The sequence below is a fragment of the Maylandia zebra genome, linkage group LG3, assembly GCF_041146795.1.
Source record: "Maylandia zebra isolate NMK-2024a linkage group LG3, Mzebra_GT3a, whole genome shotgun sequence".
Classification (NCBI taxonomy): Eukaryota; Metazoa; Chordata; class Actinopteri; order Cichliformes; family Cichlidae; genus Maylandia; species Maylandia zebra.
In genome coordinates, this window is record NC_135169.1 from 38,855,982 (window position 1) to 38,872,733 (window position 16,752).

A 16,752-nucleotide genomic window follows, 5' to 3' on the forward strand; every position below is an offset into this window, starting at 1 on the left:
GCTCGTTCCGTCCGGCCTGCTCGTCCTGCTCGGGCCTGCACGTCCCGTCCGGCCTGCACGTCCTGTCTGGCCTGCTCGTCCTGGACGTTGTTGCCGTCATGGACGGCCCCCTGAACTACGCCGGTGCCTCCCGCCCGGCCGGCCTCCTGACCTGCTCCGTCGCCGCCGGTGCCTCCCGCCTGCCCGGCCCCCTGAACTGTTTTCTGGGCTTTTGGGCCGTCAGCCTCTGGGCCGCCCACCTGACCTGCCCGGGTTTGGACTGTTGTGCCTCAGCCTCCAGGCCGGCCCCCTGAACTTTTTGTGAACAATTTTTCCTGGCCGCCTGCCCTTGTCGTGAGCCTGTTTTTTGTTCTGTTGCATTCCGGGCTCCGGTGTTTGCACTTTTTTTTTTGTTTGTTTCTGGCCCCTTGTTTGGGAGCCAGCCCTTTAGGAGGGGGTGTTGTTAGGATGCCTGGGTCGTTGACCCAGGGTATTTGAGTTTATTATATTATTTATAATTTCTAGTTTTTGGTTTCTTTGAGTTCTGTCTTATGGTTTATGTCTCTGTCTTCTCTAGTTGCTCTGTCTCCCCTGTCAGCTGTATCCCTTGTCTAGTTCATGTCTCTGTGTATCCTTAGTTGCTATATCCCCGTGTCCAGTCAGTGTCTGTGTCTGCCCTGGTCCCACGTCTCTGTTCCCTCTGTTGTAGTGCCTGCATGTGAGTCTGTGTCTTTTGTTCAGTCTGTGTTATAGGTTTCCTGTTTTACTTTGAAAGTCCATGTCTGATGTTAATGTGTCTGGTTTGCTTCCCCTTGTCTCGTTAGGCCTGATTTTCCCCAGCTGTGTTTCCCTCCTGTTACCCATTCCCTGATTTCTTCCTCTGTGTATTTAAGCCCTGTGTTTCTCTGTGTCGCGATCTACCATTTATTTGGCTGTGTGTTCTGTCAGTCCTCTGGTTTAAGTTTATTTTGATTTTTTTTTCCCAGTTATGTTATATTTTGAGTTTTACATTAAAGCTGTTTTGAGTTCACGACTGTCTCCGGAGTCTGCACCTTGGGTCCTATTCCTGTCTGCACACAGCCACACATAACAACCTAGGGTGTATTTGTTTCCAGGGTTATTGGGGGGGGCTGTCTCTTTTCGGCTCTTTACGGCCACTGGCATTTTAGTTGTTGTTGTGTTTTGTTTATTTATTCTTCTTTATGAATGGCTAATGGCAATATACACCCCAGCATTGTTGGGTCAAGCATAGGGATGGGTACCGGTATCCGGTGCCATAATGGCACCGGTTCTGGCATAAACAGTAGTAACCAGACCAAAAAGCAGCGCACATTTCGGTGCTTTTTTTTTTTCCTGAGATGTCATACACTTTGGATTCCAGCCAATCATTCTACGTTTGTGAGCGTAGTAGGTGGGCCCAGGTACGTACGTTCTTTTAGAGCAGAGCTACAGATTAAAAATGCCCAAAGCCGAAGCGGTCAAAGTCTGGCTGTACTTCACAGCAAAAGATGCAAACTCAGCAGCCTGCAACAAGTGCTTTAAGGTGATACTGTGCAAAGGAGGTAACTCCTCGAATCTGATGAAACACCTGGCGACGTATAGCATTTTGTTAAAAGCTGAGAAATGCGCCATATTTGATAGCTTGCAGCGAGACCTCACACCATGCACATCTACTGCGGGTGGGTTGCCTGTTATCTGACCCGGAGTTAGCAACATCCCCCAAAAACACGAAGAGTAGAGTCCTGGCCCCTAGCCCTGCCAGTGTAGCAGAAATGATGACGGATGATGATGGCAGCAGCAGCAGTTATTCTCTGCGTGAGTAGCTTAATGTTGTTCGTGTGTAATTTACGTTGAGTAGGCTAACCTCGTTATTAAATTATTGCATGTAAGGTGAACTAGCAAACATCATCATAGCTACATGCGGCTGTCCTCTTGTTTGATGGCAAATGCTCCCTTCACCCTGGCCAAAAAGGCTAAAATGACCAAAGAAAAAGTGGAAAACAGCTAAATATGAGAGGTTTTTGGACAAAGTTTATTTTTTCCATTGTTTAAGCACTGCTTCCAGCCAAGAGTGATGCCACATATCCCCTATAGCTGCAGAAAAGGTTAACATTGTTATCTTTTTACAAAAAAAAAGCAGCTGAACATGAGAGGTTTTTGGACCAATTTTGTGTTCTCCATTCTTTAAGCACCGGCACCGTTTCAAAAGTACCGGTTTGGTACTGGTATCGGATAAAACCTAAACGATACCCATCCCTAGTTAAGCATGCCTCTTAGATTTATTAGTTGGAATATTAGAGGTATGGGTAACCCTGTTAAGTGATCTAAGGTTTTCACTCACTTGAAACATCAAAATTCTGATATAGCATTTTTACAGGAGACTCATCTTCGCATTAAAGATCGTTATAGGTTATATTGCCCTTGGGTGGGTCAGCTCTTTCACTCAAATTTTAATTGAAAAGCTAGAGGAGTGGCCATTCTCATTAATAAGAAAGTTCAATTCTCTTTGTTATCACTGATAGGAATGGTAGATACATCATTGTTGCTGGTACTCTAATGCAGAAAAAGATTTTGTTGGTAAATGTATATGCCCCGAATTTTGATGATGCTGAACTTGCTAATACATTGCTGAGTAACATCCCCTTTTTGAATACTCATTTTGTTAGGTCTGTGTTTCCACAAGCCCCGCTGGTTCAGAAACTTATTCTCGTTAACGACAAAAGCAAGACGAACATCTTTTACTAGCTAGCAAGGGAGGCCCCAGCCGGTGTCTCAGAAAGCACTCTGAATCCTACCGCAATAACCCCAACGACGGCCTCGCTTGCTGCCTTTTATTGGGAAAACAGTTCACACAATACACGTCACAGCAAAGCAACGCCCACCATAAAACCCCCCAAATGGTTCTAAGACAAGGCACTATGTGTGTGTATGTGTAAACATCTGTATGCATGTGAGAATGTGTGTGTGTATGTGAGAATGTGTGTGTGTGTGTGAGAATGTGTGTGTGTGGAACAACATTTAGTATGATGATCTGGGAACAACACCAGCACGACGATATCAGATCGTGCATTCCGTTACTCCCCAACACTGGCTATGGTTTGAAAATACACCCCACCCCTAACGGCTGCACCTCCCGAAAAATTTTGTCAGGGCTCTTATCTCACTTCTTTATTTCAAACAATCAACAGAAAATTTCACAGTTATATTTTTATATAAGGTTTTTAAGGCGTTGGTGTTAATTTTTCAGTAACATGAGCCCAGCGGCAGCAGCAACGCTAGGCTAACACTAACAAGCTAGCAAGATTATAAACCTGGTGCTAAACTAAGAGAAGCCAAAAAATCTGTTTGAATAAGAGTAAACATTTACTCACCAAGTCAGTGTATCAGGTAAAGATCCACAGCAATGACAACAATAATATCTTGAGCTGACGCTTTTCCAGGTTTGCTCAACATATTCCAGAAAAAAGTGCTGGCACCATGAACATGCGGACTGATCCATGATAGGGAGGAGGACGGTAGTGACGGGGCATTTTCAAAAAACATCTTTCATCCTTCCGCACTGAGAAGCAAAACTTCAGGCTTACTTAGTTTTTCTAAGTTAAGACAACTCAAATAAATTGAGTTGATCAGCGTTTTTGCATAAAAAGTACTGGTAACTTACTTAAATTGAGTTCTAATAACAAATTGATTAAAAATTGACTTCAGCCTACTTAATATTTTTAATTAAACACAATATTAGATTTTACAGTAATTACACAGTTATTACTAATTAGTTATTATTTAATTATGTCAATCACATACAACAAATAAACAGGCCACCTTCCCATTGTCTGAAGGGTGTTTTTATGGTGGTAATGCTGTGAGCTGGTTCCCTCAGATAAGGTTTGGGGGTAACTCAGAGCTGGCAAACCACAGTTTATGGAAAAATTATGATGGGTTATCCAATTTTGAAGTCACCAACTGCTTTACTTAGACTAACATAATTCTTGACTTGGACTATCCCACCTTAAGAAGTCCTTATATTCTCCTAACAAATTCCCTATCTGCTTTTTAATAATATTGGCTTAAATTACTTACTTTCATTTACAGTCAATAGTTAAGCAACTATACACAAGAGATTTGTATCCATACATTCATTTCATTTCTGTTTCTCATGTATGGATGGCTGTTTGTATATGTTTGTGACAGTGTATAATTTTGCATCCTTGTATGCACAGGTACATATTTTTGTATATATGTGTGTGTTTTCTGTTTTTCCATCCTTGTTGCATGTCCTTGTCCCGTGCTGTTGTTGCTTTGTAGAAAATAAAAAATTTAAAAAGGATGCAAAATTATGTGCAATTTCAGTATTTGAGTGTGGAGATATTGTGTGTTGTAAAAAAAAAAGAAGCAGCAAGGTCAGGTTAGAAGGTTTTCTTAATGCTATTGTCATCAGTTCGGCTGGAGCCTATCTCCACCGAAATGGAGTACACTGTGGACAGATAGGCACATAAACCTGAATTTAGATTAGATTAGAATTAAACTAGCATTTGTGCGAGGAAGCTGCAGTACCATCACATCACACCAGTAGATGAAAATTCAGCTGTGTTTGTTTGGTGTAATTTGATCCAAATTCAGCCCAAGATCAATGTCTCTTTTGAACATGTATAGGTCTAATACAGCTCTCAAAATATCATGTCACTTACCTCACTGAACTCATTAAAAATGCTGAAAAATGTTGGTTGAAAAATAAAATATGTAGAGGTCGTTTTTTAGACTGAGGTCCATATTCTTTCACCAAAAAAATACTTCTAATTCAATGTGTAAACCTAAAATTAAAAGAGAATTATTAGAATTAGATTTAGTTTTACTTGTATCAAAAATCTATGAAGGGGTCTTAAGAGTGCTATGATAGTATTTCCTAATCAATTTTTTGAAAAGAAAAATTAGAGTAGTTGATTAGAGTAGTATATTTAAAAATCAAGATAGGCAGGGTTTGTTCAATGTCTTTAATTGAAGCTTCTTTAGTTTATCATGATAGACTTGTGAAGAACCTGCTTCAGAAAGAAAAAGGTGATATTAATATTATATTATTTTTATAGGGACAGTTCTTTAAATAATTTTAAATGTGTGTATCAGGATCACTTAGAATTTTTACCATAATTATCCAATACAATACAAACAGAATACATACAATAATAGAATACAATATATACAAGAAATATATTTAAATATTGACTGGTAAAGGTGACCAAAGAGGACATTTTCAGACATCTTATATTTCATGAATGCCAGGTGAGGTGATGATTTCCTGATTATCACTTTCATTTTTTTTCACTCTCAGAGTCAGAAGCTGAGGAGATGCTTCATGGATTAAAACTTGATCTCATTGATATTAATAACTTACAGTATGACTTTATCACAGGACTTACATTATAAATTGACAACCAATGACACCTTTGTTGGAAATTATGTTAAAGTTTATATTGATAGATAACATAAAGGTTAATTTCAGTTTTAGCTACTTCTAAATCATGGTATGATTGCTCTTCATCAGAAGCTCCTCGTGGATTTTCAGTTGGAACAAAGTCCTTTTTCATACCCAGTCACAGGAGACATTTCCTCAAGTTATTTCACAAGAGCATCAGCGCAGATGTTATTGCTGGCCTGACAGGAGCCATGACAGCAGCACCATACAGGAAGCAGTGAGGAGACTGATCTTGTGGCTCACTCCATGTGACACTTTTGTAAATGTTGAGAAAAAGAAAAAAAGGCATTTCTTTCAGAAACTGTTCTGTAATATAGTAATATGTTTGACATGATTGAATTAAATATATCTTACATATGCCGTCCACAAGAATAGAACTGATATCAATGTCGAAGGGTGTTATCTTGGCTGCATCAATCAAAACTTGTGCAATCTCTTTTGCATTAGGGACCAGTGACATTGCAAATCCAATGTCCATGTTATTGATAATGGATCCCTTACTGTGAAAGGAAAAACCGAAAACTTAGTTTTGTTTCCTTTATTTACTTGAAATATTTGTAAAATTATATACCATAAACAATTTACCTGAATGCAGTCACATTGATGGAGCGGAATGAAGGAAATCTGGCCAGGTAGAAAGGTTTAAGCTGCAGAAAAATGAGTAAACACACTGTAAGTATGTATGCTTTGCTTTTTGGGATTGTGCTTCTTTACTCCAATGTCAATTGGGACATATTATTAGGACTATGTAATATCATAGTGCAACATATATACATAATAGTGTTTGGGGGGGTTCTGGTCACCCAGCTACCCATTTCTTGAATGGCTAGCATAATACAGGTTACAGGTCACCTTTATGTTTTATCTTTTTTCTTTAAACACTTGCAAAAGCATGGCAATGAGTTGGAAAAAAATAGAAACACAGTATTTACTGTGGAATTTTAGTTCAGTTTATATCATGGTGGAAATGTTTTTGATATATAGTTTATTGCATATAGTGTATATCATTTTTGTTTATCTCAATTTGTATAATCTTATAAACAATGGAGAAATTGTTGACTTTAGGAGGGGATTCATAAATGTATGGATAGAAAAGATGGCCATACATTTTTTTAATGGTATCAAAATACTGTTATATGACAATATAAGTATATACTCTGCAATTATTCACAATACATACACTTAAGTATTATTTAACTACTAGAAGAAAACTTACTGCTGTCTCTATCAGTGAAGCTCGTTCTTTAAAAGCTGTGGATGATGATGTCAGCAAGTCAGTTATAAATATCCCATTAACAGATCTGAATTGCACTGCCTTTTTTTGTACTGGCTCAGCAGTTGTAGTTGTTACAGCTTTAGTGGTTGTGGGAGTTGCTGTAGTTGCAGTTGCTGCAGTTGTAGTTGCTGCAGTTGTAGTGGTTGTAGGAGTCGCTGTAGTTGTAGTTGTTGCAGTCAAAGTGGTTGTAGGAGTCGCTGTAGTTGTAGTTGTTGCAGTCAAAGTGGTTGTAGGAGTCGCTGTAGTTAAGGAAGTGTTGCTTGAACAAACAGTTCTGGGATATTATGAATTTTAAAATATGAGAATATCAAATATTGCTTACCTGGGTCACTGACAATAACAGACTCTTTGCTAATGTTGAAGGTCGTTATGTTTGAAACTGCATTGATCAAAACATTTTCAATCTCAGTGTTATTAGGCACTGATATAGATGCAAAGTCAATATTAACGTCACTGATGATGGATCCATTTCTGCAAAATAGAAAACATTGTTTACTTGCATTCAGTTATCGCAAATATTTATAACTATCATAAAACATTTGGTATATTGCATCAGTATGTAAAAAATAAATTGCCTGAATCTGATCACTCTCATTGAGCGGAATGAAGGAAATGTTGTCTTGTAGAAAGGTTCGAGCTGCAGAAACACACACAATCACTGATCTTTGAGTGTGTATGCATAAGTGAGTGTAAACATTTAAATATTGCTTGACTTCAACAGCAAAACTTACTGTTAACACTGTCTGTCTGGCTCTTTCTGTAAATGCTGAAGATGATGAGTTCTCTAAGTCAGGTGTAAATGTTGCTCCAACATCTCTGAACTGCAACTGCTTTGTTGTAACAGCCTCAATAGTTGTAGTTCTTACAGTTGTAGTGGTTGTAGGAGTAACTGTGGATGCGTTTGTTGGGGTAGTGATGATTGGTGTTGTAGCATTCACAGGTGTAGTTGAAGCTGTTGTAGACACTGTAGTTGTATTTGTTCCTGGTGTGGTGTTTGTAAGATTTGCTATGGTTGCATTTGTAGGGGTAGTCATCATTGGTGTTGTAGCATTCACAGGTGTAGTTGAAGCTGTTGTAGACACTGTAGTTGTATTTGTTCCTGGTGTGGTGTTTGTAAGATTTGCTATGGTTGCATTTGTAGGGGTAGTCATCATTGGTGTTGTAGCATTCACAGGTGTAGTTGAAGCTGTTGTAGACACTGTAGTTGTATTTGTTCCTGGTGTGGTGTTTGTAAGATTTGCTATGGTTGCGTTTGTAGGGGTAGTCATCATTGGTGTTGTAGTGCTCACAGTTGTAGGTAAAACCACTGTAAATGCCAAAAAAAATGAAAAGAGGTGTTGCTTGAACAAAACAGTTCTGAGATATTATGAATTAAAAAATATGATAATATTAAATAGTGCTTACCTGGGTCACTGACAATAACAGACTCTGTGCTAATGTTGAAGGTCGTTATGTTTGAAACTGCATTGATCAAAACATTTTCAATCTCAGTGTTATTAGGCACTGATATAGATGCAAAGTCAATATCAACGTCACTGATGATGGATCCATTTCTGCAAAATAGAAAACATTGTTTACTTGCATTCAGTTATCGCAAATATTTATAACTATCATAAAACATTTGGTATATTGCATCAGTATGTAAAAAATAAATTGCCTGAATCTGATCACTCTCATTGAGCGGAATGAAGGAAATGTCTTGTAGAAAGGTTCGAGCTGCAGAAACACACACAATCACTGATCTTTGAGTGTGTATGCATAAGTGAGTGTAAACATTTAAATATTGCTTGACTTCAACAGCAAAACTTACTGTTAACACTGTCTGTCTGGCTCTTTCTGTAAATGCTGAAGATGATGAGTTCTCTAAGTCAGGTGTAAATGTTGCTCCAACATCTCTGAACTGCAACTGCTTTGTTGTAACAGCCTCAATAGTTGTAGTTGTTACAGTTGTAGTGGTTGTAGGAGTAACTGTGGATGCGTTTGTTGGGGTAGTGATGATTGGTGTTGTAGCATTCACAGGTGTAGTTGAAGCTGTTGTAGACACTGTAGTTGTATTTGTTCCTGGTGTGGTGTTTGTAAGATTTGCTATGGTTGCGTTTGTAGGGGTAGTCATCATTGGTGTTGTAGCATTCACAGGTGTTGTTGAAGCTGTTGTAGACACTGTAGTTGTATTTGTTCCTGGTGTGGTGTTTGTAAGATTTGCTGTGGTTGCGTTTGTAGGGGTAGTCATCATTGGTGTTATAGCATTCACAGGTGTAGTTGAAGCTGTTGTAGACACTGTAGTTGTATTTGTTCCTGGTGTGGTGTTTGTAAGATTTGCTATGGTTGCATTTGTAGGGGTAGTCATCATTGGTGTTGTAGCATTCACAGGTGTAGTTGAAGCTGTTGTAGACACTGTAGTTGTATTTGTTCCTGGTGTGGTGTTTGTAAGATTTGCTATGGTTGCGTTTGTAGGGGTAGTCATCATTGGTGTTGTAGCATTCACAGGTGTAGTTGAAGCTGTTGTAGACACTGTAGTTGTATTTGTTCCTGGTGTGGTGTTTGTAAGATTTGCTATGGTTGCGTTTGTAGGGGTAGTCATCATTGGTGTTGTAGCATTCACAGGTGTTGTTGAAGCTGTTGTAGACACTGTAGTTGTATTTGTTCCTGGTGTGGTGTTTGTAAGATTTGCTGTGGTTGCGTTTGTAGGGGTAGTCATCATTGGTGTTATAGCATTCACAGGTGTAGTTGAAGCTGTTGTAGACACTGTAGTTGTATTTGTTCCTGGTGTGGTGTTTGTAAGATTTGCTATGGTTGCATTTGTAGGGGTAGTCATCATTGGTGTTGTAGCATTCACAGGTGTAGTTGAAGCTGTTGTAGACACTGTACTTGTATTTGTTCCTGGTGTGGTGTTTGTTAGATTTGCTATGGTTGCGTTTGTAGGGGTAGTCATCATTGGTGTTGTAGCATTCACAGGTGTTGTTGAAGCTGTTGTAGACACTGTAGTTGTATTTGTTCCTGGTGTGGTGTTTGTAAGATTTGCTGTGGTTGCGTTTGTAGGGGTAGTCATCATTGGTGTTATAGCATTCACAGGTGTAGTTGAAGCTGTTGTAGACACTGTAGTTGTATTTGTTCCTGGTGTGGTGTTTGTAAGATTTGCTATGGTTGCATTTGTAGGGGTAGTCATCATTGGTGTTGTAGCATTCACAGGTGTAGTTGAAGCTGTTGTAGACACTGTACTTGTATTTGTTCCTGGTGTGGTGTTTGTTAGATTTGCTATGGTTGCGTTTGTAGAGGTAGTCATCATTGGTGTTGTAGTGCTCACAGTTGTAGGTAAAACCACTGTAAATGCCAAAAAATGAAAAGAGGTGTTGCTTGAACAAAACAGTTCTGAGATATTATGAATTAAAAAAATATGATAATATTAAATAGTGCTTACCTGGGTCACTGACAATAACAGACTCTGTGCTAATGTTGAAGGTCGTTATGTTTGGAGCTGCATTGATCAAAACATTTGCAATCTCAGTGTTATTAGGCACTGATATAGATGCAAAGTCAATATCAACGTCACTGATGATGGATCCATTTCTGCAAAATAGAAAACATTGTTTACTTGCATTCAGTTATCGCAAATATTTATAACTATCATAAAACATTTGGTATATTGCATCAGTATGTAAAAAATAAATTGCCTGAATCTGATCACTCTCATTGAGCGGAATGAAGGAAATGTTGTCTTGTAGAAAGGTTCGAGCTGCAGAAACACACACAATCACTGATCTTTGAGTGTGTATGCATAAGTGAGTGCAAACATTTAAATATTGCTTGACTTCAACAGCAAAACTTACTGTTAACACTGTCTGTCTGGCTCTTTCTGTAAATGCTGAAGATGATGAGTTCTCTAAGTCAGGTGTAAATGTTGCTCCAACATCTCTGAACTGCAACTGCTTTGTTGTAACAGCCTCAACAATTGTAGTTGTTACAGTTGTAGTGGTTGTAGGAGAAACTGTGGTTGCGTTTGTTGGGGTAGTGATGATTGGTGTTGTAGCGTTCACAGGTGTACTTGAAGCTGTTGTAGACACTGTAGTTGTATTTGTTCCTGGTGTGGTGTTTGTAAGGTTTGCTGTGGTTGCGTTTGTAGGTGCAGTCATTGTTGTTGTAGTTGAAGCCACTGTAAATGCCAAGAAAAGGAAACAAAGTGTTGCTTTAACAAACAGTTCTGAGATAATATGAATTAAAATGTGATAATATTAAATAGCGCTTACCTGGGTCACTGACAACAACATTGGTAATGTTGAAGGCTGTTATGTTTGGAGCTGCATTGATCAGAACATTTTCAATGTCAGTGTTATTTGGCGCTGATGTAGATGCAAACTGAATGTAGATGTCAGTGATGATGGATCCATTTCTGCAAAATCAAGCCAAATATTGTTTTACTTGCATTAATTCTTTGTGTATTATGTATTATATGTAGTCATCAAACAAAAAATAAATTACCGGAATCCAGTCACTTCCATTGAGTTGTATGAAGAAAATGTTTTATTGTAGATCGGTTCAAGCTGCAGAAACACAAACAATCAAAGATATGTGAGTCCATATGCTAAAGTGAATGCATGCATTTAACCACTTTTTGACTTCAAGAGAGAAAACTTACTGTTGTCACTATCAGTGATGATCTATTTTTAAATGCTGGAGATGATGAGATCAGCAAGTCAGCTGTAAATGTCTCTCCAACCGATGCGAACCGCAACAGCTTTGTAAAAACTGGCTCAGCAGTTGCAGTTGTTACAGGTGTAGAAAACAAAGAGGAAGAAAAAAGCAGTTAAAAACAAAGTCATTTTTCATGATGCTCTCTTGTTTCTATACATTGGTAAATCTAATTTAAAGTACTCTTTCTGCTGTTTAGCACATTAAATAATTATGTTTATTTCATCATTCTCTGAGAATGATGAAATAAATAACTACACAGACTATATATCAAACTATATCAAATTGAATGTGATATATTAAATATGAATAGCTATATTGCTTTGTTTAAAAAAAAAATCCTTTGGGAATCACATGTGTGATTTCTGTTTACTCACTGTTTATTTGGGTTGCTACGACAGATGCTGGATTGATACTGATGTTGAAAGTGTTGTTGGGGTTAGACACCGCTTCAACTAAGGTTTGTTGAACAGCTTCAGCTTCTGGGATTTGTGCAGGTGTTATTGTGTTGTTAAACACAACCTGCACTTCTGCTTCAGTATCAGATGCTCGTGTTCTGGTCCCAGCTTGTCTAAAGAAAAAGAAGAAGAAAACACTCAATTCTTAATGAAATATGTTAAATTAACATTAATTATTTGCAATTACTGTTAATAAGATTAGTGTTGTCATAAATGAACAAAAGTAAAAATCTTACCTGAATGCTATGACAATAACACGGCTGAAAAGCAAACCATATCGAGCTCTATAGATGACTTCATACTGTGTGGAGCAAAGAAGTAGAAATTAATTAATTAATTCAAATCAGCTGGAATCTTAACAACACTTCAAAATGAATCTCAGTATTTTACTCACCACTACTACCACTTCTGTCGCAAGTGCTATAAATTCTGGACTAGTTTTATCTTTGAGTTGAGGCACAAAGGGTTTAACCAAAACTGCTGCAAGAACAACAACTGGTGTACGAACTACCGCCACTGCTGCTGCTGTTGTTGTTGTTGTTGTTGTTGTTGTTGTTGTTGTTGTCGTCGTCGTCGTCGTCGTCGTCGTCGTCATCGTCGTTTTTTCTGTTGTTGCCACAGTTGAACCATTTGTTGTTACTGCTGCTGTTGAACCAGTTGTTGTTGCTGGTGTTGAACCATTTGTTGTTGTTGCCGCAGATTGTGTTGTCGTTGCCGCAGTTGAAACAGTAGTTGTTAATCCAGGTGTTGTTATTGAAGCAGGTGTTGTTGTTGCTGGTGTTGAACCAGTTGTCGTTGAAACAGGTGTTGTTGTTGCCGCTGTTGAACCAGTTGTTGTTACTGTTGTTGAACCAGTTGTTGTTGCTGGTGTTGAACCAGTTGTTGTTGAAACAAGTGTTGTGTTTGTTGGAGTTGAACCAGTTGTTGTTGAACCAGGCGTTGTTGCCGCAGTTGAACCAGTTGTTTTTGCTGTTGTTGAACCAGTTGTTGTTGCTGCTGTTGAACCAGTTGTTTTTGAAACAGGCGTTGTTGTTGAAGCAGTTGAACCAGTTGTTGTTGAAACAGGCGATGTTGTTGCCGCAATTGAACCAGTTGTTGTTACTGTTGTTGAACCATTTGTTGTTGTTGCCGCAGATTGTGTTGTCGTTTCCGCAGTTGAAACAGTAGTTGTTGATCCAGGTGTTGTTATTGAAGCAGGTGTTGTTGTTGCCGCAGTTGAACCAGTTGTTGTTACTGTTGTTGAACCAGTTGTTGTTGCTGGTGTTGAACCAGTTGTTGTTGAAACAAGTGTTGTGTTTTTTGGAGTTGAACCAGTTGTTGTTGATCCAGTTGTTGTTGTTGAACCAGGTGTTGTTGTTGCCGCTGTTGAACCAGTTGTTGTTGATCCAGGTGTTGTTGTTGAACCAGGTGTTGTTGCTGCTGCTGTTGAACCAGGTGTTGTTGTTGCCGCTGTTGACCCAGTTGTTGTTGCCGCAGATTCTGTTGGTGTTGCTGCAGTTGAACCAGTTGTTGTTGATCCAGGTGTTTTTGTTGAACCAGGTGTTGTTGTTGCTGCTGTTGAACCAGTTGTCGCTGAACCAGGTGTTTTTGTTGATACAGTTTCTGGTATTGTTGTTGATGCAGTTGAACCAGTTGTTGTTGTTGCCGCAGTTTCTGTTGTCGTTGCCGCAGTTGAACCAGTTGTTGTTGATCCAGGTGTTCTTGATGATCCGGTTTCTGGTGTTGTTGACGCAGTTGAACCAGTTGTTGTTACTATTGTTGAACCACTTGTTGTTGTTGCCACAGATTCTGTTGTCGTTTCTGCAGTTGAACCAGTTGTTGTTGATCCAGGTGTTGTTGTTGCATTAGGTGTTATTGTTGCTGCTGTTGAACCAGTTGTTGTTGCTGTTATTGATCCAGGTGTTGTTGTTGAACCAGGTGTTGTTGTTGCAGTTGAACCAGTTGTTGTTACTGTTGTTGAACCAGTTGTTGTTGTTGCCGCAGTTGAACCAGGTGTTGTTACTGCCGCAGTTGAACCAGTTGTTGTTGCTGCTGTTGAAGCAGGTGTTGTTGAACCAGTTGTTGTTGCTGCAGCTTCTGTTGCTGTTGCTGCAGTTGAACCAGTTGTTGTTGCCGCAGTTTCTGTTGTTATTGATGCAGTTGAACCAGTTGTTGTAGACGCAGTTTCTGTTACTGTTGGGGCAGTTGAACCAGTTATTGTTGCCGCAGTTTCTGTTGTTGTTGCTGCAGTTGAACCAGTTGTCGTTGCCGCAGTTGAAGCAGGTGTTGTTGAACCAGTTGTTGTTGCTGCAGATTCTGTTGTTGTTGCCGCAGTTTCTGTTGTTGCTGCCGCAGTTGAACCAGTTGTTGTTGTTGCCGCAGTTGAAGCAGGTGTTGTTGAACCAGTTGTTGTTGTTGCTGCAGATTCTGTTGTTGTTGCCGCAGTTTCTGTTGTTGTTATTGCAGTTGAACCAGTTGTTGTTGCCGCAGTTTCTGTTGTTATTGATGCAGTTGAACCAGTTGTTGTAGCCGCAGTTTCTGTTGTTGTTGTTGTTGCCGCAGTTTCTGTTGTTGCTGCCGCAGTTGAACCAGTTGTTGTTGTTGCCGCAGTTGAAGCAGGTGTTGTTGAACCAGTTGTTATTGTTGCTGCAGATTCTGTTGTTGTTGCCGCAGTTTCTGTTGTTGTTATTGCAGTTGAACCAGTTGTTGTTGCCGCAGTTTCTGTTGTTATTGATGCAGTTGAACCAGTTGTTGTAGCCGCAGTTTCTGTTGTTGTTGTTGTTGCCGCAGTTTCTGTTGTTGTTACTGCAGTTGAACCAGTTGTTGGAGCCGCAGTTTCTGTTGTTATTGATGCAGTTGAACCAGTTGTTGTAGCCGCAGTTTCTGTTGTTGTTGTTGTTGCCGCAGTTTCTGTTGTTGCTGCCGCAGTTGAACCAGTTGTTGTTGTTGCCGCAGTTGAAGCAGGTGTTGTTGAACCAGTTGTTGTTGTTGCTGCAGATTCTGTTGTTGTTGCCGCAGTTTCTGTTGTTGTTATTGCAGTTGAACCAGTTGTTGTTGCCGCAGTTTCTGTTGTTATTGATGCAGTTGAACCAGTTGTTGTAGCCGCAGTTTCTGTTGTTGTTGTTGTTGCCGCAGTTTCTGTTGTTGTTACTGCAGTTGAACCAGTTGTTGGAGCCGCAGTTTCTGTTGTCGTTGCCGTAGTTTCTGTTGTCGTTGCCATAGTTTCTGCTTTTGCAACAGCAACTGAGCATATGGACAATAACATTTCGTTTTTCCTCTTTCTGAGACCTGTATTATGATTTTTTGTAATGTATTCAGTTACTTACCCAAAATGGTTAACAAAACAGTCAAGCCTCGACCAGCACTCATTGTGGCCTGAAATATTTGACAATGTGCATATTTGTTATAAATTGCAAGTTGTTATTATTGATAAGTGTGTATTCATGGACTTGCTGTTTATTTTTCTCTTTCCAGGCACTTTGCCAATGCATGTTTGGGATCAGTGTCACGGTGAAAAATTAAACTGTTGCCAATCAGACACTTTGCAGATGGTATTGCGTGATTGATCAAAATCTGATAGTACTTTTCTGCATTCATAATTTCATAGGTTTTGACATGATCTCAAACACCATTCACCTGAAATGGACTCAGGTGGATAGGCATAAGTCAAATTGTCTTTGGCATTTTTAGAATATTAAAGAAAATGGAACAAATTTTATTTATTTATTTATTATTTGACAGTAACAAAGTCATTTATACTCCTAGATAAATCTGCCTACATAAGAAGTAGTTGTCTGTTACGCACTGCCTCCACTAACCCCTGCAACCCCCAAAAGTGGAAAATTGTGTACATGGATCTCCAAAAGTTGATTCTGTTCATCTGGACATAGCGTTTTGTGGGAGAAACGTTTCGTCACTCATCCAAGTGACTTCTTCAGTTTCAGCTGACTGCAGGTTTCCCCAATCTTATAAACAGTACATTTGCATAATGACTGACTTTTGGAGATTTACTGTCCTGGATGATTGAGAATGCATCAGGATGTGTACATGGATATTAAAGTGAGACTGGGCTGATGAAAATATGTGTTCTGGGACACAAAAAGAAGGTTGGAAAGTTTCTAATTCAGAAATTTGTGACCAGAAAACAAATCTATATTCTAAAAGTTGTGATATAACAGAAAACAAAGCAACTTCAGTTTATTAATTTAACTTGTTGTTAATTTAAATTGTTTTTTCTAATAATATTATATATTTTGTAGTATATACTATGTCATACAAACTGGAAATAATAATCATGCAATTTTTTTAAACTTTTACAAGGTACTATTTAGATCATTATTAGGAGCCAGTGAAGTAAATTTTTAAGGCTTGGTTTAAGTTTAAAAACACTACCTGCAGTGAGCTTGTATGTAAAAAAAAAAAAAAAAAAAACCCAAATCACAATAGAACTTTTTTTCCATTATTATTTTAGGTTAAATGTAATAAATGAAAATAAATGACAATAACTAATGCACAATCAATTTCAAATCAAAATGCCTAGCACAAACTCATTACATATAGATCATAGACATAAAAATGTCCTTACCCCAGGGCTGTAATTCTTAGAATCCTTATTATGCCTCCCCTGTGCCTTTCTGATCTCTTCTGTTGCCAACCGTTTGTTCAGGTGTTATATATTTGCTTCACAAGTATGTGATGTGTACGCACAATTCTATTGAAACGTTTTGAACCAGCAGTTGAAGATGAAAAGATTAAAAAAAAAAAATTTTAACATTCCCGAACAGCATTAAGTCAGGTTCATGAGCCAGTCAGCAGCGTTGTTAGTCACCTTTCCACTGACGTGAACTAATCAGATGTCATAACATTATGTCTTTCACAGACTGACCTCTGATCCTTTGAATTAAAAT

At 38.8% G+C, this 16,752-nt stretch overlaps 1 protein-coding gene and 2 long non-coding RNA genes across 3 annotated transcripts; all 3 read right to left on the reverse strand.

Moving 5' to 3' along the window:
- Positions 1 to 7,297: 7,297 nt before the first annotated feature.
- LOC112436676 (uncharacterized) lies at positions 7,298 to 8,382 on the reverse strand. Its single transcript, XR_013096915.1, has 3 exons — positions 8,127 to 8,382; positions 7,454 to 8,028; positions 7,298 to 7,359 (listed from the first exon to the last, which is right to left on the reverse strand). It is a non-coding gene; the product is annotated as an uncharacterized LOC112436676 (long non-coding RNA).
- On the reverse strand, positions 8,380 to 13,711 carry LOC112430856 (uncharacterized). The gene is made up of 6 exons (XM_076882241.1): positions 13,679 to 13,711; positions 12,494 to 13,632; positions 10,685 to 10,872; positions 10,164 to 10,197; positions 8,533 to 10,043; positions 8,380 to 8,438 (listed from the first exon to the last, which is right to left on the reverse strand). The coding sequence occupies exons 1-5, from the start codon at positions 13,709 to 13,711 to the stop codon at positions 8,648 to 8,650; spliced, it is 2,790 nt and encodes a 929-aa protein (XP_076738356.1). The 3' UTR covers positions 8,380 to 8,438; positions 8,533 to 8,647.
- Positions 13,712 to 14,792: 1,081 nt separating this feature from the next.
- On the reverse strand, positions 14,793 to 16,468 carry LOC101472656 (uncharacterized). Its single transcript, XR_191278.3, has 3 exons — positions 16,431 to 16,468; positions 15,172 to 15,220; positions 14,793 to 15,088 (listed from the first exon to the last, which is right to left on the reverse strand). It is a non-coding gene; the product is annotated as an uncharacterized LOC101472656 (long non-coding RNA).
- Positions 16,469 to 16,752: the final 284 nt, after the last annotated feature.

Coding starts and splice junctions, on each gene's coding strand:
- LOC112430856 (XM_076882241.1), bottom strand. CDS start 13,711: ATGCAACAACAACACCTGGATCAACAACAACTG. Junction 10,873..12,493: donor AGCAGCAGTAACAACAAATG/GTTCAACTGTGG, acceptor TGGCATTTACAG/TGGCTTCAACTACAACAACA. Junction 10,044..10,163: donor ACCTTCAACATTAGCACAGA/GTCTGTTATTGT, acceptor TGGCATTTACAG/TGGTTTTACCTACAACTGTG.